This window comes from Benincasa hispida, chromosome 4 (assembly GCF_009727055.1).
Source record: "Benincasa hispida cultivar B227 chromosome 4, ASM972705v1, whole genome shotgun sequence".
NCBI classification, from domain to species: Eukaryota; Viridiplantae; Streptophyta; class Magnoliopsida; order Cucurbitales; family Cucurbitaceae; genus Benincasa; species Benincasa hispida.
In genome coordinates, this window is record NC_052352.1 from 27,932,618 (window position 1) to 27,956,415 (window position 23,798).

Consider the following 23,798-nt stretch of genomic DNA (forward strand, 5'->3'; position numbering starts at 1 on the left):
AGAAATATATTTTATTGAATGGTTAGAGAATGTGATCTAAGAGTTTTAGGAAAGTTGATATTTATAATTTTTTGTTAAAGAGTAAATTGAAAAGTAATTCTTGATTTTTTTTTTTTTTTTTCAAAAGACCATTCTTCTTGATGGATTAATAAATAATTCACGTAACCATCTAACCTTTCTCCCATAATTGTTTTCTTACACTTACAATTACAATCCCAAATGGAACTCTAGTCTAAAACTAATACCTACAAATAGACATTAAATTAATCAAGTGCTTGTGTCCAAAGCATTTATAATTGCTAAGACATGTTTACCTTAAAGAACAAGGTGAAGACTCCAAAGCTGACTTAAAGGCAAATAAAAACTTGATTATTTAGTATCAAGCATGTGTAGACCATAACTCTAAATGTGTCTATAAAAGTTATCATTTTTTAAATTCAATATGTAAGGATGAATATTTGAACATGCACTCAATCAGTATATTTGGATCAAATATTAAGACATACAATTTAATTTTGAACATCTATGTGTTAGGATAAATTTTAAAAAAAGAAAAAAGAAAAAAAAAGAAAAAAAGAAAAAGCATGTATGAGTGGAGATTTAAAAAACTTTGTGGTGATGTCTCGTGTTGCCATTTTACATTTTTTTTTCCATCTTCTTTTCTTTAAGTTCCACAACTTGTCAGATTAGGAGATGCAAATTAAAATTTGACTTTTCAATCAACAATATATATTAACTAATTGAATTATGCTTAAATTAACGTTACATCATCTTAATTAAAAACAAAGATAGAACTTTTCTCTTTAAACACAATCGTTTAAGGAGGATATATTCAAACTTCTAACTTTATGGCCAAAAGTAAAAAGTAAAGTAAAATATTGACATCCATAGAAATGTCGAGGTCTTAATTTTATAGAAATATTGATAAAATATCGATATTGATGGATATTTTTCAAAAAATTATAAAAAAATTAAAGAAATCTTTTTCTTTTACATGTGAAGTGTGGAGATTGAACTGAGGTACAAGTCTATGTCGGATTAGCTATGTTCATATTAAAGGAAAAAAAAAGGAAGTTATTTAAATTAATAAATAAATTTTTATGTTTTTTAACCAAATTAAAAGATTTGTTATTTATATTATAACTTACTTTTTTTGCTTCAATACTTCTTTTTTACGAAAATGTCGATGTCAAACACATACAAATAGAAAAAAATTATGCATAAATAACTATTACTCTCATGTATAATTTGATACATCATCAAATGATATATTAATTTATTTTATAGATCCTATCTAGTTTTTAAATTTTATTTGATGATAAATAATAAATAGAGGTAGTATATAAATTTTTCAAAAATATTTTAACGAAAATTTAATAAATGAATATTAGGATTATCTAGAAAAGGAAACTGAAAAATAATATTTTACATCTTTTTCTTTCCTCTTGGTCAATCAATGCGCCAAATGGGCTTTTCCTTGAAAAGGACTCTATCCACTTTGGCTTCACACGTAATGATGAAAGCTGACATCCTTTAATCATCGGTCATCACTTAAAAATATTTTAAAATTTATAATATATTTTGAGTTGTTTGAATTTTGAAGCTTATGTTTAGTTTTTTAATTTTTAATAAATTTATAATAGAAAAATTTTCATATATCGAAAAAAATCTCAAACTATTTATAAAAAAATACTAATAGACATGAATAGACGGTTTTGGGAATAGAGCTCGTTTGGTGCCCCAAACGGCCTCACAGGCTACGCCGGGAGGCCATTTTTTGCTCGCAAACCTTCTGGAGTGAAAAAGCGCGAAAAAGAACCCAGGGGTTAAGAATAATGATAAAAAGTCGTGTGCCAGACGATTTTTCTATCTGTACTTTTATCGGTTTTTATCACTAATAGACATTGATGGACTTCTATCAACCTCTATAAAAAAAATTATTTGCTATTTTGTGTAAATAATTTTCTTTATTTTTCTATTTTTGAAAATTTCTCATTATAACAAGTCCTTAAACTTTTAACGTTATCTATAGATTCTTGATAAATTAAAAGTCTTAGAAAATAATTGATTTGATATAAATTTTAAAATATATCTAATAGAATTGTATACTTTCAAGGGGCACTTGTAAAAAGGACAAAACAAGTTAGACTAATTAGGTCCTTAACCTACATATTTAATGCTTGTAAAAATGGCAAAAACGAAGTTCAACCCATACATAAAAGAGGTAAAATATGTAAATGTCCTTACTAATAATGTATACTTGATACACTTGGTACACTACCGACATACTTGATAACGATGCACTTGACTGATGTATTTAATATACTTGTCAATCATGCACTCACTTATACTGTTAATAAACTTGACACACTTAATCGATATATTCAATAATGATGCATTTGATTGATAAATTGTTGATACATTAGTCAGTTATTCACTCATTTATATCTCTGATAAAGTTGATACACTTGACTGATATACTAGATATTGATACACTTAACCAATATACTGTCAATATACTCGATTGATATATTGTTGATGAACTTAATAATGATGCACTTGATTGAGTTGATATACTTTACAATGATACACATATATATATATTTTTAAATAAAATAAAATAAGAACTGCACTTTTCCTTCTTCAACGCTCCTCTACACCATCTGTCTCCACTCATGGCTCCACCTCTCTACCACCAACCATCACACGTCCGGTCACCAGTTGTGGATCACCGCCTCTCTCTCTCTATTTTTTCTCTCTCCAACATCCCTCTTTCACCAACTAGCATTGCTCCACACCATTTGTCACTACCCACCGACTTACCTTTGTGGGTCACCCCATGTCCGGTTTTTGGTCACCGATTCTCTCTCTCTCTATCAGTTGATTGCTTATGACAAATATGAAATAAAAAATAAAAAATAAAAATCCAGATTTTAAGTTTTTTCCATACTTGCAAAATATCAAATATGGGTGACCACCTACAAAATAACATATTCAAATTATCATTTATTATAATTTTCCTTTTTAAAAAATTGTATCTAGTAGATACATAAATCATAAAAATCAAGATTGATTGACTAAATTTGTAAACTTGAAAGTTTATGAATTAAATAAACCAAAATTCAAAGTTAAAAAACTAAATTTGTAATTTGACCTATAATTTAATAATTTTTCCACATAATATTGTTTTTAAGTTCAAAATATTTTTGTCCGAAATATTAATAAAATTATATTTATAGTAGTAATTCATTGACTTAAACTTTCGAAACAAGTTAGATCAAAGGTTCGAAATAACAATCTTCATGGAAATATCGAGATCTCAATTTTATGATAATATCGATACCGATGAAAATTGATGACAATTATTATAATTAGTTGATGAAATTTTGATTGTGACTTAATTAAACTATAATTGACCATGTTTGATCATTATTTCTATAAAGCAAGACAACATTTATATGTATATTGTAAATATATGTGTAAATGTCAATGTGAGAGCAAAAAGTTTAAAAATAAATGGAAAAATAACTACATAATAATATAAAGTTTATGAATATTTTGAGGTAAAATAATGTGGAAATGAAAGTTTTGGATGCATATTTATTCAATTTTGAGGTGGAATGATGGAAAAATTTAATAAAAAGGGCTTAAATGAGGTTAAACTTAATATAAGTTTTTTTTTTTTTTTTTTCAAATTTACTTTCTTTAAAAATAAAAGTTTAGATTTAAAATAAAATTGACAATTGAGAAAAGTTGAAAATTATAAAAAGTACCCTATTGGAAAATTTTCATCTTTGGTTGAGAATGACATTGGGCTGTGAAAATATATAATTGTGTGTAATCATGACCATAGAACTCAAAATCATGGTAAAGAATTGAAAAGAAATAGATTAATTTTCAAAATTCAAATGGTTACCAACTATAACCTAAATGATTACCAAACGAGGATCTTTAAACTTTAAAGTTTGTGTATATTTGATATATAAGCTTTTAAAATTATAAATTTAGTCTCTTTACTTTAATATTTTTAAGAAATGTACCAAACAAAAAGTTCAAATTGATTTTCAATTGATAAATTAATTTTAAAAAAATTCAAATATTTTAGATACCATTATACAAAATTGAAAGTTTAAAGATCTGCTAGACATAAATCTTAATGCTTAGTAAATAAACTTGTAATTTGATCCTTTTAGAAACTACTTAAATTACTTTTCTTTAAGTTGACCACGTGAGATGGAAATTCAAACATTTAACATTTTAATTGAGCGTATATATATATACACACTGATGATAACAACCTAATTAACCTCTCCGTATAGAGAGTATATTATTGAAGTATGTTTAGATTTAAAAAAACAACTCAATTAACTTTTTGAGTAATTCATTTAAATGGTAAAACTATTAAAAATATTTTCAAGTATAACACAATGTCATTGTCTATTAGTGATAAACCACGATGACATTTATCAATATACGATAAATTACAATAGACATCCATCACTGGTAGATAAATGATATTTTATTATATTTATAAATAAGTTGGTTTATTTTTGTTTATTTGAAAAGAGCCCACTTTTCTTTTATCTAAAATTTATACTTGAGCTATGCTAAAATTGAAAAAATAGAAAATAAAAACGTATTCAGGTTGATTTTTTTTTTGTTGAGCATAACTCAAACCTAATCAACTTTTCTAAATAGCTTACAATCATTTTTTTTTCATAGATATTTTTGTTGAGCAGTTAAAAATCAATCCAAATTAAAGACATCCATGTACAAAATGTCTTGTTGGAATTTTTTAAAAGAGATTGGTTTATGAGTAATTTCAAGAAACTAAGCATTAGGAGTAATTAGTGCAAAAATGATAAAAAAAAAAAAAAAAAAAAAAACCACCACAACAACAACAACAAAAATTGCACGTAATGGTAAAAGAAAAATGGAATTTGCTGCGGGAGAAGTCCGATCGACAGTGGTGACTCCCCGGCGACGTAAAATCTCGCAATCATAGCGTCAGAACCGGTAATGACAGGAATCTACTCGCAAGATTCCGCATACCTTTCGATTATTTAAAGCTCTTCACTCATGGCTGTTTATCATCTGTATCACCCGTTCCAATTGAATTCGAATTTGAAACGACCCACTCAGTCGGCGATAATCGTCGGAAAACAGTTTCGTAGCAGTTCCAAGTTTTTTCAAATTCCAATTCGAATCTCTTGCAGTTTAGTTCTTTCGCAGGTACTTATTGATCACCTTTCTCTAACGATTTCTAATCTTCGTTTATCGTTATTGAATATAAATTTTAAGTTCAGTTTTAGTGTGATTAACTAAGTACTTGAGAGCTTGTGGACTTCGAGTGGGAGAGATTGTCTTTTGTACCAATTTGAACTGCTTTTCATGAGTGAGGTCAACTTGCAGATTTTGTTTATTTTATTTTATTTTATTTTTTCTCTCTTTCAGTGGATGTCAAGTTGAGCTGTTTTCCACTCACTGTCAATGCTATGTGGATTATTTATATGGTGATTTATAGAGAGGGATTTTGCTAAAATCTTCTTACCGATTTGATTTCTGGTTCAGTTCGGATCTTGGGTGTGATGAGACCTCTGGAGTTTGTCTGTCTGGGAATATTATGGATTCTAGCGACACTGCAACAAGTCAAATCACATGGAAACCATCCTTTCTCGAAAATTGCCATTCATAAAACTACATTCGCCCTTAATGAACATGCTAATGTTAAAGCCTCTCCATCGGTTCTTGGATCGAAGGCAAGCTTCAATCCCATATGTTTTGTTCTAGTTTCGTGGACGATTGTGTTTTTAACTCTGTAGAAATGCCAATCTTGCAAGCTAACATGTATTTCTTCTTAACGCTACTTTTGATTGAGGATGTTGCAGGGGGAAAATACAGAATGGGTAACGCTGGAGTATAGTTCTCCAGAACCGTCCTCTGATGATTGGATTGGAGTATTTTCTCCAGCCAATTTCAGGTTTATACTATTTTGCATATGCCTATCTCACCTGCATTGGATTGAATTAATTTCTGGAGTTTCCCAACTCCTAAGCATTTTTCTTGTTTAGTTTATGCTAGTATGGTTGTTTCATTTATTGGAAGGAAAATTTTGCTTCATCTGTTTCAGTTCTTCTACCTGCCCTGTAGAGAATCCAAGAGTATATCCACCATTATTGTGTTCTGCACCTATCAAGGTCCATTCCACTTGATTTTTATATTGTTGCATGAGTATTTTTAACCTCAATTTGCACAAGCTAATTATAGGAATTTTATTGCAGTTTCTGTATGCAAATTACACAAATCCCAACTACAAAAGTAGTGGACGAGGGCTTTTGAAACTTCAGCTGATAAATCAGAGAGCAGACTTCTCTTTTGCATTATTTTCTGGTGGTTTATCAAAAGTATGCTGTCTTTATTGGTTTTTTTCCCTGCATCGATTCAGAATATTTATGGACAACAAATTTGATCCCAATAGACAATTTTTCTACAACCATTCCTGTGTTGTCTGATCTTATTCACCTTTCACTGATTTGATGCTTCAGGATTGTGTTCTGAACTTTTGCACTATCATGCGAAATTTAAAAGTTAAAAGATTAAGTGAATAATTGCTTTCTGGGTTATGTGAGCTCACAACCCAGAACCTTAAGTGAATAGTACTTAAATTTATCATTATCCACGAGGACCCAACTATCTTGTTCTTTTTACTTCTGGGATTTGTATTATTGCCTTTCGCCCTCCCCTTCGAATTGAGCCTCCCAAGCGAATAATACCTTATCATTGTAATGATAGATTTTTATGGGGTATGGAAATCTTGGTTGAGTATTTTAAATTATTTAAGTTAACCATGACATATTCTTTCTAGAGTCTGCCTTCCTATCGAGTTGATTTAGTTCAAAATTTTTAACTATTTGGATGCTTACCACGAGTCTTAGTTTCTTCTAAGAGTTACAGATTAATTATTTTTCTATTGAGGGTTATTTAAACTTTGAATACAGAACCTAATTTGATGACGTCGGTTGATTCAAGCCAAGCATTGCACAACTTGCAAATGAGTTGTGTAAACTCTTAGGTTTGAGAGAGAATCAGAATACTCTATTCCATTCAAAGATATGAATATATACAAGTGTACAAGAGTGACCAAAGAAGGAAAGCATAATAAAGGAAAATATAACAAGATATTTACAATAATGGAAAATCCAAACAATAGAACTATAACACCCTCCCTCCCTCAAGTTGGAGCATATATGTTAATCATGCTCAACTTGTTACATAGATAATCTATACGTGTTCCATTCAATGCTTTCGTGAAGATATCTCCTAGTTCTCCAGTCTTCACATATCCTGTAGATATCAAACCTTGTTGAATTTTCTCATGTACAAAATGACAATCAACTTCAATATGTTTAGTTTCATGAAATACTGGATTAGACAGGATATGAAGTGCTGCTTGATTATCACACCACAACTTTGTCGATGTGGTGATTTCAAATTCCAACTCAACAAGAAGTTGATATATCCAAATCAATTCACATGCAGACTGTGTCATTGCTATATATTCTGATTCCGCACTTGAACGTGACACCACATTTTGCTTCTTACTCTTCAAAGAAATCAAATTACCACCAACAAAAATACAATATAGTTGATCTTTTGTCTTATTTAGATACTACCCAATTGACATCGGAGAAACATTCAATATTAGTATGACCATAATCCTTATATAATAAACCACGCCTAGGAGCAGTGTTCAGATAACACAGAATCTGTTTCAATGCAGTCCAATGATCAACTGTAGGGCGTGACATATACTGACTCACAATACTCACTGAATAGGCTATGTCAGGTCGAGTCACGGTAAGGTAATTAAGTTTTCCCACTAACCTCTTATATCTTTCAGAATCTTTTAGCAATTCTCCATCTTTTGTGAGCTGTAAGTTGGGCATCACTGGGGTACTACATGGCTTAGTCCCTAGCTTCTCTGTTTTAGTCAACAAGTCAAGTACATATTTTCTCTGTGATAATAGTATTCCTTTCTTACTTCTTATTACCTCAATTCCTAAGAAGTATTTCAACATGCCCAAATCTTTTGTATGGAATTGACTATGAAGAAAGGTCTTTAGGGACTGGATACCTAAAGCATCGTCACTAGTAATCACAATATCATATACGACTAACAAGATGACACCACCCTCAAATCTCTTAAAAAAGACCGAATGATCTTACATGCTCTTTTGCATTCCAAAGCTTTCAATCACCTGACTAAATTTACTAAACCAAGCCCTTAGACTCTGCTTTAATCCATATGAAGATTTACGAAGGTGACACACCGTTCCATTCTCTCCCTGAGCAACAAACCCTGGTGGTTGCTCCATATACATCTCTTCTTGAAGATCACCATGAAGAAATGCATTTTTAATATCAAGTTGATGTAAAGGCCAATGATTTATTGAAGCTAATGAAATAAACAATTTCACATATGTCATTTTTGCTACAAGAGAAAAAATATCAGCATAGTCAACGTCATAAGTTTGTGTGAAGCCTTTTGCTACAAGACGTGCTTTTAATCGAGCAACAAAACCATCAAGATTGACTTTAACCGCAAACAACCATTTGCAAGCGATAGCCTTCTTTTCTGCCGGGAGAGAAACTAGATCCCAAGTACAATTATCATCTAAGGCAGTCATCTCCTCCACCATTGCGGCACGCTAACTAGGATGAGACAAAGCTTCATGAATAGTTTTAGTAATGGATACAGACTCTAAGGATGCAATGAATGAACATGTGGAAGACGAAAAATGGTTATATGAAACAAAAGAGGAAATAGGATGAGCACACTTACGTTTACCTTTACGAAGAGCAATAGGAAGATCATCACTTGTTTTTAAATCCAATGACGAAGAAGACTCAGGTACAGGGCATGGAAATGAAGGAGACAAAGAAGCCTCTGGTACCGGGCATGAAACTGAAGGAGGTTGTCATCGAGTATAGATCTTAACGATGGGTGGAAGAGTAGAGATAGCCATAGGTAGAGATGAATCAGGAAGAGGATCGGAAGGGGAAACAATTGTGCAGACAAGGAAATCATCCTCTAATTCCTTATGCTCCCCTTGACTCTTATTTGAAGAGAAAGATGGCGATGAAAAAAATGAGGAATGTTAAAGAAAACGTGACATTAGGAGAGACAAGATATTTATTTAGACTAAGACAATAACACCAATACCCCTTTTGAACACGGGAATAACCAAACGAAATACATTTTAAAGACTTTGGATCTAGCTTGGTATGTTGAGACCGAACATCCCGAACAAAATAGGTACAACCAAATATTTTGGGTGGAATGGGAAACAAATGTTATTTAAGGCATAAAGTTCGAAAAGGTATCTCACCCTTAAGAATGGAAGAGGACATGTGATTTATTGAGAAACAAGTTATGGAAATAACATCAGCCCAAAAGGATTTTGGAACATGCATCTGAAACATCAAGGTTTTGGCTTTCTCAAGAAGAGGACGATTCTTTCGTTCTGCAACCTGATTTTGAGATGGAGTATCGACACAAGAAGATTGATGAAGAATGTCATGGGCATCTAAATAAGATTTGAATGCATGGGAGATATATTCCTTGGCATTATCGCTCCGTAAGACTTTAAGAGCACCACTAAACTGAGTTTGAATTTCAGCATGGATGTTATGAAAATGAGAAAGTAACTCAGAATGATTTTTCATTAAATATAACCACGTAACACTAGAATAGTCATCGACAAATGTAACAAAATACCTAAACCCTCCTTTGGACTCAATAGGACATGGACCCCAAACATCATTATGTACTAATTCAAAAGGAGCACTAGCTTGTTTATTGACTCGAGGATACAAACTCAAACGATGAAATTTAACAAACTGACACGATTCACAATCTAAAGAAGACAAATGTTGAAGTTGTGGACGAAGACTCTTTAACATAGAGATAGACGAATGACCCAAACGACAATGCTCTTCAAAGGGAGACAACATGCTAAAGCGATGGTTGTTGGTATTTGTGGTTCAAAGATGCAAAAAACTCCAAATTCACGTCATTTACCAATAGTCTGCTTCGTCGTAAGATCTTGAAATAAGCAATAACTAGGAAAAAAAAAAGGAGACACGACAATGAAGATCACAAGTGAGTTTACTGACCAAAATCAAATTAAACGAGAAAAGTGGTAAATTTAAAACTGATGACAAAGAAATTGATTTAGTAAGATGGACGGTTCCTGATCCTAAACCAGGAGTGGAGGTTCCATCAGTTATAGTGACATTAGGTGAAGAAGTAGATATATAAAGGTAAGAGAATAAACTGGTTACCTGTCATATGGTCTTTAGCGCTAGAGTCAATGACTCATTTTAATGTGGAGGAAAGAAGGCATTTAGAGATGTTACCTGTCTCTGCGATGGCCGTATAGGAGTAGAAGATGATGTTGTCAATGACTCTTGATACTGTTGAAATTTAACAAACTCTTCTGCAGAAATCGTAATTGACTTGTCAAGATTAACAGGAGTAGAAGCAACATGTGCAGATGACACTCTGATCCTTATTCATCAATCTTCTGTATTCATGTTTCGTATGGCCAGGTTTACGACAGTAATAGTAAATAACACCTCCTGAATTTGATCTTTGGTTATTGTGATGACCTTATTCATCAATCTTCTGCATTCATGTTTCGTATGGCCAGGTTTACGACAGTAATAGCAAACAACACCTCCTGAATTTGATCTTTGGTTATTATGATGACCTTTGGAGCTATTCGATTCAACCCCTTATTACCTCTATAATCATTTGTGTGCGCCCAATCAAAGCACTACTAGAATCAGTGACACAACTACTTGTAGCTTCTCTGTACGTAGTATTCGACTATAAGCTTCTTCCAACAATGAGATATTTGAGCTTGACAACACTTGATCTTTGGCCATCTCATATTTAGGTGCAAAACCAACTAAAAAACTCATGATAAACAACTTTTCACGTTGAGCTATTAGAATTTTTGGATCCGTGCTGATTGACATCAAGGCATTGAATTCCACACATGTATTTTTTACCTCCATAAAGTAGCTTGTAAGAGATTTTTATCTTGATCAGGTTGATATAGAGTCTTACAAACATCAAACACTCTATTAATGTTCTCTTTCCCAGAATAAAGAAAATTCAAATATTTCAATAGTTCCTTGATTGATTCATAGTGATTTACTAATTCAACGATTTCACGGTGAGTAGAATTCTTGATCTGTAGAAGCATTCTTGAATCGTCCCCCCACCAAATCTTTTTAGTAGGATCAATCGGTGGCTCTTCTGTGAGGTGATCATCCATCTCCATGCTCTTAATAAAGTGGCGAACATTTGATCTCCATGAATAGTAATTGGATTCATTCAACTTGTATTCAGTTACTTTTGACACCATAGGAACCATCTCAGACATGACTACTGATTTCTTATCAGCCATTACCTCAAAAAAGAAACACTGGATTTTGGGTTTTGTAGATCGGCGGCTGTGCTCCTCGATGGATTGAGCAGTGTTGAAAAATAGCAAAGAAAAACAACCCTCCCTTTTTTCGGCGGCGGCGGTGGTGAACAAACCAATGATGACGGTGGTGAGCAAAAGTATAAACTCATCACTCCACAAACCCCTAGATGTAACACAAACGGGTTCTAAATTATCAAACCCTAAGGTTCATAAAACCCTAATTTTTTTTAAAAGCACTTTGATACCATGTAAAACTGAGAGAGAATCAGAATACTCTATCCCATTCACCAAAGATATGAATAAATACAAGTGTACAAGAGTGACCAAAGAAGGAAAGTATAGAAAAGGAAAATATAACAAGATGTTTACAATAATGGAAAACTCTAACAATAGAACTATAGCAAGATGTAATTCTCATGACCTAGTGTCTCGCCTTTTTATGTTAGTCAGCTAGTGTGTCTGGTTTCTCTCGTATCAGTGTACATATACCAGACAATTTATCTCATGCACTCAATAATTTGATCATATCGATATACAATCAACTGGGCCAGCGAATATTCACCTGTTTTCTCCTTTAGCAACATTGATACTTGCATATTGCACTTAACCTTGGAAATATTTTGGTGAATTTGTTTGCTTACATTTTATCTAATTCTTTCCCTTTTCTTTCCCTTCTCATATTTAGCCAAAGGTGGTGGCAATATCAAACCGAGTAACTTTTGCAAATCCTGATGCACCACTTTACCCACGCTTGGCACAAGGGAAAAATTGGAATGAAGTAAGAGCTAGTACTTGTGTTCTCACTACTGGTTTGCCTAGGCCTTTTTAGTGAATAGATAAACTTCAACTCATTAGTTTCCATTAGTTTACCAGCTCTATTGCATAATTTCATATGTACATGTCAATGAGGTTTGTGATAATCGCTCATACTTTTTTGTTAGTTAAATCTATATGAAAATGATATGATTTAACCATTGATACTCAGATGACTGTAACATGGACAAGTGGATATGGAATTGATGAGGCCGAACCTTTGGTTGCATGGAGCCAAAATGGAAAATACCTTATGCAATCCCCAGCTGGGACATTGACTTTTGATCGTAACAGCATGTGTGGTATGTGAATTCCTTAAATCCAGACCTTATGCACCATTACCCTGCCAAACAATTTAGTAGCTGTTACTCCATTCCTATGCAATGTTAAAAATCTACATGATCTTAATTAATAATTAACATAAAAGAGTCAGTTATATGGGGGATTGGCAATCTGCTATCATTATATGTACTATTATTTTCCAATCTCATGTTTTGTAAGTAACCCAAACTTGTGCTGTTTTCTATTTCTCATCTAAAGATATTTCATCTCATAGAATACACTTTTAGGTGCACCTGCAAGGACAGAGGGATGGCGGGACCCTGGATTTATACATACCAGTTTTCTTAAGGAATTATGGCCCAACCAAGAGTAAGTTAAATCAATACCAAACTGCTATGCATAATTATATTAGCTGTAGACCATCTCGTTAAACAGGTCCAAATGTAATAAGATTTAAGACTATTTATACTGTTGAGAGGCTTATGAAAGTTATACTGTTAGGCTAAGAATTATGGACACTTCAATTTGGCTAAGTGTTCAACATGGACACGTGTTAAGACACTTGAACACGTCTTAGCACAATAGATATGTGTTAGACACTAGTTGTGCAAAGTCAATGAGTCTAGCATTTGTTAGACACATATTAAACACTTATTATACATAATAAATAGACATATATAGGACAAAAATAATAGACTTCGAGCATAAAATACATTGAGCTCATTCTTTTAAGCAGATCAATTCATAAGCTTTTTGATTTTGAATTTCCATCTTGTACAAAAGGGATATATATTTTTTAAAAATGCATATTTTAATAAACATGTAATTGATGTGTCCACGTCTTACTCCTACATTTTTAAAAAGTAACGTGCTACTGTGTCATGTCGTATCGTATGCATGCTTCTTAGCTTTTGGGATCTGAATTATAAGAAAACAAATAGAAAGCTATATTGCAATATCAAAGAGAATTTATAATATATCAATATCCTTTTAAGAGTGTTCTCTCTCTTCCACAATCCACTCACTATGGACTGATTCCCCAGAATATTAATTATCTTCTCATCTCCCTAACTTCCTCTATTTATGACCAACTCACCTCTCCCTAATTACCTAGTAATAAAATTATCTCACAACTAATACTCTCAATATAACCCTATTAATATTCTAACATACAAACCCAGAGAAGTTTGAAGGCTGAGTTCCTATGCAAGGTTATAAGTTTTTGTATGTCCTGGACGATAATACCAAGTACCACTTAAAGATTGTTAATATTTTTGCACACTTATTATGCAGGTATACATACAAGTTGGGGCATAGATTAACCAATGGCACATATATTTGGAGCTCAACATATAAATTCAGAGCCTCACCTTATCCTGGTCAAAATTCATTACAAAGGGTTGTCATTTTTGGTGATATGGGAAAGGTTTGGATCTTTTACTAGTTTTTTACATTTACAAGCCCGAGAACGACAAACAATATGAACTCACTGAGATGAAGAGTTTGTTTTGGTAAATTCTCAGTATACAAAAGATCACATTTTAGTAAATGTTTCCTAAATCATGGTGTGGACAAAGTTACACATGATGTGCAGTGTTTCAAAAAGGGCATTCACACACACCTCACAGTTAGAGAGAGAATTTTGACTCAACTTTAATTAAAATCATAAAAATAGTTTTTCATTTTAAACAAAAAAATGCAATCTAAGAATTTCTGAATGCTGCAACCTCCTATGGCAAAGGTTCACAGTTAAATTGGAAATCATGTCCAATTGTTCATTCAATTATATGCTTAATAACAAGTTCAAACGAAAAGTTTTATAGCAACTATATTTGTATCCGTACATCCAAAAGTTGCTTTCCTGGAAAATATAATTGCTTCATTCAGTTTATGACCATCACAATATAAAGGCTTTAGAACTTTTCTTTATCTAATATACTACACAGGATGAAGCTGATGGCTCTAATGAATACAACAATTTCCAACGTGGCTCTCTCAATACTACTAGACAGCTTATGCAAGATTTGAAAAATATCGATATAGTTTTCCACATTGGAGATATATGTTATGCAACTGGATACCTTTCACAGTGGGATCAGTTTACTGCACAGATTGGGCCAATTGCATCAACAGTGCCTTACATGATTGCTAGGTACTTCCTTCCCTAAATAGCTCACACATTGTCTGACATGTAGTTTGTTCTTCTTTGTTTTATTTAACTGTACATATGTTGTTTCAGTGGTAATCATGAGCGTGACTGGCCAGGGAGTGGATCCTTCTATGACACCATGGATTCAGGGGGAGAATGCGGTGTGGTGGCTCAAAATATGTTTTATGTCCCTGCTGAGAATCGGGAAAATTTTTGGTAATGAAGATTGTTATGATAACTTCTGACTAAATTTAATTGGCTCAAAATATGTTTCTGTTCACACCGTAGGACAATATTCTGAGATTTTTTATTCTAACGTTTGATTATGTAAAGTAAATAACTAAAGTATAATAGGGACTATTTGAACACATATTTGTGCCATCCATATTTTCATTGTTCTCAAGATTTAATGCACAATTCCTCAGCTTAACATGTGTATCCTATTATATCAGGTATGCCACAGACTATGGTATGTTTCGCTTCTGCGTTGCCAACACAGAGCTTGACTGGAGAGAGGGAACAGAACAATATAGATTCATTGAGCACTGTCTAGCATCTGTTGATCGGCAAAAGCAACCATGGCTAATTTTCCTGGCACATCGTGTGTTGGGTTACTCGTCATGCACTTTTTATGCTGAACAAGGATCATCTTCAGAACCAATGGGGCGTGAGAGCCTTCAAAGCCTTTGGCAGAAATATAAGGTTGATCTTGCCATATATGGCCATGTGCATAGTTACGAGAGAACATGTCCTATCTACCAGGTATTCTTGAATTTTGTCTCATGTAATTTTTCCCCATGTTTCCTTGTTATTTAACAAGGAACATACATATAAACCATCATGGATTGCTCTAGTAGTAAATAGAGGGCATGACCTTGATAAATGATTAAGAGGTCATGGTTCATCCCATGGTGGCCACCTATCTATGATTTAATATCCTATAGATTTCTTTGATACCCAAATGCTGTAAGGTCAGGCGGGGAACACACACACACACACACACACACACACACACATATATATATATATATATTTTGTCGTGAAAATTTGATAACAAAGGAGACAGATTCCTAAGTTGCAAATTTAGAAGTTGTGACCACCTTGACAGTTGGCTTTATTAGTGTCTAATGATTTGAGTTCATTTTTCATTTGAGTGGCCACATAAAGGTTTGGGCTGAAAATCATTCTGCTTCAAATCTAAGAATAACCCAATTCGGTTTGTAATAATGCCATGCATTTTCACTTCTGGGATATGTTTCGGTTATGGTAAGCAAGGCCTGTTTCTGAAAACAGCTTCATAGTTCCCTTTTTTTCCCCTTAGCCTTCAACTGCAAAAGCTTCATCTTACTGTAAATTTGCAGCTTTGCATATTTCTTGATCTTTCTAATATTACAATGCCGTTTGACATTATAATTTGGTCTTTGTTGGCATGATGGAAATATTTCGACTTTTGAGATTGATACCAATAGGGGTGATCTTGCGACAATTAGAAACAACACCCGGTTATATACATTTAGGGTGCATTTGCACCCCAACATGCCTTAGGTGGAGTGGTTATTATAGCCCCCTCATTGTTTGTTTGGATCTCTCATTATAATAGTTGAAGTTCCCAATTATTATAACTCACGCTTATCTATAGTAAAACTATTCGAAAACTTATTATAATAGTCAATATTTGGATAATATTTTCTTAGATATGCTGCTTCCAGACTGTATGCACAATCATCACTGTGCTATTAGATTCTGTTCCCATATTAACAGAGCTAACATTTACACTGTCTTCCATTTCTTTCACAGAATACTTGTACCAATGAGGGGAAACATTACTATAAGGGCACCTTGAATGGAACAATTCATGTTGTTGCTGGTGGTGGAGGAGCAAGTCTTTCACCATTTATCTCACTCCAAACAAAATGGAGTATTTACAGAGATTATGATTACGGATTTGTCAAGCTTACTGCATTTGACCATTCAAACCTATTGTTTGAGTACAAGAGGAGTAGTGATGGAAAGGTTTATGATTCTTTCAGAATATCAAGGGACTACAGGGACATTTTAGCCTGTGCAGTTGATAGTTGTCCCAGAACAACATTGGCTTCGTAATACTGCATTCGACCATTCGATGAAAGGCACAAGATCTTCGTGCCCACATGTTACCAATAATAAGCCTCTTTTAATTTCAGTATTCAGCCAAAGCTCAGTATGCATATAAGTTGCATTGTAAGGACACATCAACCACTTATTATTGGTTCAAATACCATTCTGTCTTAGTTTCAACCACAAAAGCATCTATCTAATGATATTTCAGATATATTGTTTTCAGTGAAAGCTGAGTGGTTGTATTGATTTTCTAGGAGATGTTTGGTTCATAATAATCTCGAGCGTTCTAAATATAAAGTTGGAAAGCTGGAAAAAGTAAATGTATTCATCTTGTGAAATTAATGTTTGGGAAGGTAATGTATTTGTAAGTCTAAATATGTGTAATTCAAAAAGTTTTCAAATTTCACCTAAATTGTGTATCGGCTCAAGTATAATTCAATTCAGTTAAAACATATATACTTAACCAAAAGATCATATGTTTGAATTTTCATTTAAAAAAAATTATACGCTCTTATTTAAATATAATTTATTATGACTTTTGGTTGACCATAACTGCTTTATGAAAATGAAAACACTATAAAACATTTATGGACATTTTCTAATGACCATTAGATCCATGAGGAACCTAAGTTTATAATGAGTTGGTTCAATATTTTTATTTTTATAATTGTTAGTCCCTAAATTTTAATGTGTAATAATTGAGTCCTTGTACTTTAAAACTCATGAAAAATATTGTTACGAATGATGAGATTTTTAAAAATATATGTAGATGAATAAACTGGATAGGGACTAAATATGTTTATAAACTTTAAGGATTTTGTTATTCCATGAATGAAAATTCATACTCAATTTTGATGAAATATTTTATTTAGAGATTGGATTGTTATATATTATAAATTATAAAAACTAAATTTTACCTACAAAAGTTCACATACTACATTATTAAAAAATGAAAGTACAAGTTATAACCTAAAACTTTTCTCATAATATCATATCTTGAAACATACAAATCAAATACTTCTATTTAAAACTTTTTTTTAATATGATAACATCCAATTAAATTATCACAATGTAAAGTTCAATAACTAACCTAATACTTTTCTTGAAAAATAAACTCAAATACTTCTATTTAAAAATTTTCTTCTTTTTATAGAGAATTGTATGTCATGAAATGTCAATATGAACATAGTTTGACAAATAATGTACCAATTACCATCACAAAGTTCGATAATTTGATCCCACCTCTACAATGGCTGAACTTAAAAAAAAAAAAAATGCTCAAACCGCCGAGGATGACTAAAAACGTAAAACAACTAGTTTCACACAAATATGATTTTCACAGGAAATATTTACACGACATACCATTTTCAAATCTTAGTTCCATTTGCAGAGAGGTATATATTCTCTTAGCTCAATTACAGTGGGAATATTTTCTTGTACCTAAAATATAATAGAAAACCGAAATACACAAGACCACAGGCAATCAAGGTCAAGTAAACTATCAACTGGAAAGAAGTCGGATGCTCGAAGACATTGTCGACAAAATTCATGCCAAAAACCGCTGTTAAAGCTGCAAACATTGTAGCCAAGAATGTAGCTGCAGTAAATAGCAACTGAAATTGTATCAGCTGGTTCTGAACGTTGCCCTGTTCATCCAAAAAGAAAAAAAAAAAAGAAAGCACCAAATTACAATCATTCTTGCATTCCATGTGATTAGCTAACCATAAAGAAAACTTCGCAGCAGGAGTTACCAGTTTAATGTTGATCAGATCTTCTGTGTCATCTATAGATTCTTTGAGCTGCATAATACATGAAAACGTTTCGGTATCAGCACGAGTTGAGAGATTTGAACCTCTGACCTCTTGAGTCAAAGGTATATGCCTAAACTAGTTGACCTATTCTCAAGTTGTGTGGAATTGGGAGATTTGAACCTCTAACCTCTTGAGTTAAAGGTATATGCCTAAACTAGTTGACCTATTCTCAAGTTGTTGTCATTTTCTAACGGCTATCGAGCATAAGGTGCAATACAAGAACCCAAGTGGAGTTTATGAGTGTCAACTGAGAATCACATAGCTAAACTAATAATGTAAATAGATATCATCATTCTAGTAGATTGGTCAACAATATGTTGCTGGAGATGTGCCTCTATGCATCAAGAAGTGATTGAAAAAGTACATTCATTCAAAAAGAAAAAGTTACTTTTTTTTTTTCCCCCTTTTAACTGAAAAGACTGTATCCATTCTAATATATCATACCGATAACAATTTACTGAGCATGTCATCAATGACCACAAAGTATGCTTCGAGCAGCATCTCCAATTGTTCAATGTTATCTCCGCTGGTTGATGAACTTATCAAGCTGCTAGAGTTCACAATACTGCTAAAAGCCCTTTGTAATTTGTAAGTTCCATTGGCAGAACCCACTGGCGAAACAGGAGCTGATTTTGGTAGCTGTTTCCCAAAGAAATTAGCTTCCAAATACGAGTTACTTCTGATGTTTGCCTCCAATCTTTGTTTCTTCTCTGTTAGATACATCTCAGCCATATCACCATCATCATCCATCAGATGTTCAATTTCATCACGCACCTGATAGTTGACACTATATTATATGTGATGCAATGTCGCAAAAAAGCATAGTTGCAAAAGATGATGAAACTCTGACGTACTTGCCTTTTGCACTTGTTGAGTCAAGGTCAGAAGGTTGCCTTTAAATCTTCGAACTCTTTCAAGATTAAGGGTGCTTATTGAAGATGCTAAATCATCCAGTAGAGGGTATATCTCCATTTCCATCCCTTTCACCTGTTGAACTCAAGAATCTCAAGGTATGAGGTTCTAACCGTGACTAGTTAATACCTCAACAAACTATAAAGGAGTTCAAAGACCAGCTAACTCGACAATGAGGATTTAGAAGTAGATAACAGCAGCTATGAGACTGCATAACACACCAATGGCAGTTACTAGAGCTTAAGGATTGAAAATGGATTCTTTGTATATTTTCCTTTTAGAAGGAGTGCAAGTAGATCAGTTCTCTTCTATCTGATTTTTTTTTTCAGATGTGGAAAGTCAATTTGGTCGGTTCATTTTCCAAAAAAGAGGTTTCAAATTGGTTGTTATTTTCTACATTTCACTGACCAAACAGATAATCAACCATCAAATTGACCAAAACCAAAGCGAACCACCTGTGTTCTCTGGCTGCACTAATTCGAGGCAAATAGTACATTATTCAGCACTAAACTTGAAGACATGTTATGGTTATCTATGTCTCTAAAAGATCATGTCTAACCAACGATGGACGGGTTTACACGGTAACAAAAAGCAAGATATCTCCTCCAGCCAAACAACTGGAGATTATAAAATAGCTCTCCAAGCAGACAGAAGTGCTACAAAAAATGCATGCTAACATAACAGTGGACTGGCCCAAGGAGTGGATGAAGATTTAGATCCTCTGTAAACTCTGAGAGACCAAAGGACTACAAAATATCATGCTTAAAACATAAAACTTGTTCTTTTACCATCAGTTTTTTGTTGAGCAGTGGCAAAAGTTTGACACTAACCATTTTGCTGATTTCAAAGTTCACATGAAATTGACAAAATATGAAGAATCCATGTCCTGATACTTAATTGTAAGTTTACTCAGATATACCTGAGTGTCAAGAAGTGAGCAAGTAAGTTCCAGAGCCAGCTCCATAGCCCTAAATTCAAAGGGCAAATCATCTGTGCAAATTAGGAATTATCATTATACGCAGCTATGGCAGTATTTGCATGGATTTTAAGAGTTCAAACCAATTCTAGTTTAAGTTGCAAATTGAACCAATTTTTCCATTCTTTCAACGGAGCACTGGTGGTGGTTTTGAATACTGAAGAAAAAAATGAGTCTTATCTAGCAGATAGTTCAACAAGACAATATATTAGATCCACCCCAAAAGTGATAACACATCAATTTTAATCGCAAGACAGAAAAAACAAAACAAGCTATGCTTTACCAAGTAGTTAAATGAGGCCACAGATAAACTATTACCCAGTAAAATATAATCTTAGTAGAAGTGTAACAAATTCATCATGATTAGCTGCACTTCAACATAAATAGGACAGTTTACCCGACACATGTTACTTTTTTCTTTACTAGGAAAGCCAAGAATATTCTCTCATTCTTCTAATCTGCATGCCTTCCAAATACAGTGCTCATTTTATTGGTTCATTAGAGGGATAAGGGACAGGGGGGAAAATTTGGAGTCCATGAACAATAAAGTTTTTTTTGTTTTCAATTATCACTATTTTTAATAAAAGGGTATTGAGGCCAACTCCTTGCATTGTGTGCTGAGAATGAATTTTTCTTAACAGTGTGCCAATAGCTTCACTTGCTCCAAAGCCAGCTCCAAGAGACAAAAAATGCCTTAAGTTATTAAGTTTTCAATTTGAATGCTTCAGCCTAGAACATTAGAAGTTATCTCCAAACACACTTACAATCAACACGCCTCCCAGGAGTAAACCATAAACTTGTTACTTGAAATACTATAATCAAAATATCCAGTAAATTATATGCTTCACAAGCAGATTGCAAGCATCGCTGTCTTAAATAATTGTATGTGGAATTTAAATATTTACCTGATTGGTCTTTATTTGCCTGCAAACGCTTGCATAATTCTGACTTGTACTGTGCAGCACATCCATCTAAGGAGTTCATTAAAAAAACCTCATCAGATGTGATTATACACCGAATTTGCTCAAGACTGACAACAATTGACTTCTCCCTTCCAAGAATTGTGGATGGACAAAGGAAGAGAGGATCCAAAAGTCGCATATCTCTAGAAGGTAAAGAACAATGTCTCATTATCGTAGCCTTCTCAAGTTCCAAAACCTCTGAGTTCCCTTCCTTATCAATCTTTATCCAAGAACGATTTCCATGGCCTCTCTTCTTTACCCCTACCATAATGAATATCCTTCTACATTAAGTATTCGACGATGTTTCGAAAATGTGGATCCGGAACAGTAAATAACAGATCTCGTGAGGCATCCATGGATCGTAGTCCCCTGCTATCAACAGCAGAGGGTAGAAAATTGAAGTAGCCAATGCCTCGATTTCTTATGCAGAATCAACTAATGTAATAATTTTGCCAGTTTTTTCGCATGGAGCACCCAATCTTGCAAACATTAAAAGGAAAAAGGCGTTGAAGAGATCTCTAAAATGCAATCTAACATTAAGACTAATGCACATATAAGCATATTTTCACATTTCACACTCATGAAATTTCAAGGAGAGCTTCAGCATAAACAATAAAGAGTAGAACGATAAATTAACATCAACAAACTTAGAATCTTTAATTGAAGGATAAACTAAACCTAATGGACATAACAAAGTTGGTGGATACAAAGTAGCTCTCAGAAAATCTACTTAAATTAGAACTAGAAAAGGAAAGGGAATAAAAATGACACTAGTGGGCTGCATAGAGATTTCAAACTAAGCTTACCAAAAGCCATAGTTATTGCTACCCAAAATCAAATACGATTACACTTACCCAGAACAAAAGTTTTCCACAGAACAAAGATAGAGTTCGATCAAAGTAAAGCTCCATTCCATTCAACAAAAAACTTCAACTTCAAGAAGTTAATCTTGGAAAACTACAAACATACTCTTCTGCTGAACGGTAAAACGAAAGAAAACCCAGATAAAAGCACAAGAAATGGAAGTGAAGTAACCTATTTTCAACCCAATTTTGTGGATGAAAACACATGGAACGCCATAACCAAAGGACCCAGATGCAGAAATAAAAAAAGGATCAACGGGAAATTGAAAATCTACAAGAAATTCAAGATTTAGCAGGCAGGTGAATGGTGGACTGATGTTGGGCAGATGAGATGGCTTATTTACGGATTCTTTGCAATGATTTTCAGGTATCTGCTCGATTGTACCGTCGCACCGTCACGTAAGAAGGAAAAAAAAAATAATAAAAACGCCGATGCCGGGGATCGAACGTACCACCCGCGTACTCGCCACTATACTACAAAGACCAGATGAAAGCTTTTGATTTATGACATAATTTAAAATGATTTACGCCGTTGCCGGAGATCGAACCCGGGTCACCCAAGTGACAGGCGGGAATAATTACCACATGTACAAAATTTAAAAACAAATATTAATTTGAGGGATTTTCAAAAATAGAAAATTAAGGCTATTTACACAAAATAGTAAAATTTGATCTTCTTTGATAGAGGTTAATAGAAGTCTACCAATTATAGAAATTGATAAAAGTCTATTACTGATAGATGCCGATATAAATCTATCAGTATCGATTAGTACTTTTTTTTTGCTATTTTTGTCAATAGTTAGGTGAAAATTTTCCTTTAGAAGAATAGAACGACAGAGTTAGTTTTGCTTTAAGTAATTTTAGATTTTTTTTGTTAAAATATATTTTCATCTAAACAACCATAGGTGACACGACCTCAATATTGAGTGTTTTGGAAACTCCTGCCTTTAAGGGCGGTCCTTTGATTAGTATGGGTGAGAGTGGCCAGATTGCCAACTCAACATGCCTACCTTTTTGGGGATTTGTTTGATCTAGAAGCTGGGAACTCAATCCATAAGATGGAATTCACTTCTTTCCCGAAGCAGGGATAAGTAGAGAGATTGCTCCCTTAAGAGCTGATTCCGGGGCTTGAACATAGTGGCTACAGTTTCTTTTTGGAAGAGAAGACTCAGTCATAGTAGGACTATGACTTATGTTCATTAGAGAGATCAGTGGTACATAAGGAGATAGATGTAACTACAAGGGCATAAACAGTTATTGGCTCAGCTGTACTTACGAGCGATCTGTAAAGGGTTGTCGCACTACTCATTGGTTAAGATGGACACATAATATATCTATGGTAAGGAGAGTTCAGCTATCGGTTTTTAGTGGAGTGTTTGGCAGTTAACGAATGGTGGATCCCATGACTAAAGAGTCTAGTCAGTTATTCACG

General features: G+C 33.4%; 2 protein-coding genes across 5 annotated transcripts; one reads left to right on the top strand and one right to left on the bottom strand.

The window, feature by feature from the left end:
• The first annotated feature begins 4,866 nt into the window (after positions 1 to 4,866).
• On the top strand, positions 4,867 to 17,114 carry LOC120075913 (probable inactive purple acid phosphatase 1). 2 transcript variants are annotated; one of them, XM_039029663.1, is made up of 13 exons: positions 4,867 to 5,232; positions 5,455 to 5,759; positions 5,889 to 5,980; positions 6,131 to 6,197; positions 6,282 to 6,404; positions 12,184 to 12,276; positions 12,484 to 12,613; positions 12,881 to 12,962; positions 13,887 to 14,019; positions 14,540 to 14,745; positions 14,833 to 14,958; positions 15,195 to 15,504; positions 16,540 to 17,114. In XM_039029663.1, exons 2-13 carry the CDS (start codon positions 5,589 to 5,591, stop codon positions 16,843 to 16,845), a joined length of 1,839 nt encoding a protein of 612 aa, XP_038885591.1. In that variant the 5' UTR covers positions 4,867 to 5,232; positions 5,455 to 5,588; the 3' UTR covers positions 16,846 to 17,114. The 2 variants fall into 2 exon arrangements, with proteins under 2 accessions (XP_038885591.1, XP_038885590.1); XM_039029662.1 differs by having other exon boundaries at positions 4,868 to 5,232; positions 5,572 to 5,759.
• A 1,021-nt stretch (positions 17,115 to 18,135) lies between these two features.
• On the bottom strand, positions 18,136 to 22,833 carry LOC120075746 (magnesium transporter MRS2-5). Of its 3 annotated transcripts, none has more exons than XM_039029391.1 (7): positions 22,539 to 22,833; positions 21,447 to 21,872; positions 20,485 to 20,555; positions 19,512 to 19,640; positions 19,098 to 19,427; positions 18,594 to 18,641; positions 18,136 to 18,488 (listed from the first exon to the last, which is right to left on the bottom strand). In XM_039029391.1, the coding sequence occupies exons 2-7, from the start codon at positions 21,769 to 21,771 to the stop codon at positions 18,258 to 18,260; spliced, it is 1,134 nt and encodes a 377-aa protein (XP_038885319.1). In that variant the 5' UTR covers positions 21,772 to 21,872; positions 22,539 to 22,833; the 3' UTR covers positions 18,136 to 18,257. The 3 variants fall into 3 exon arrangements, with proteins under 3 accessions (XP_038885319.1, XP_038885317.1, XP_038885318.1); XM_039029389.1 differs by having other exon boundaries at positions 21,447 to 21,982; XM_039029390.1 differs by having other exon boundaries at positions 21,447 to 21,982; positions 22,358 to 22,833.
• Between the last annotated feature and the right edge of the window lie 965 nt (positions 22,834 to 23,798).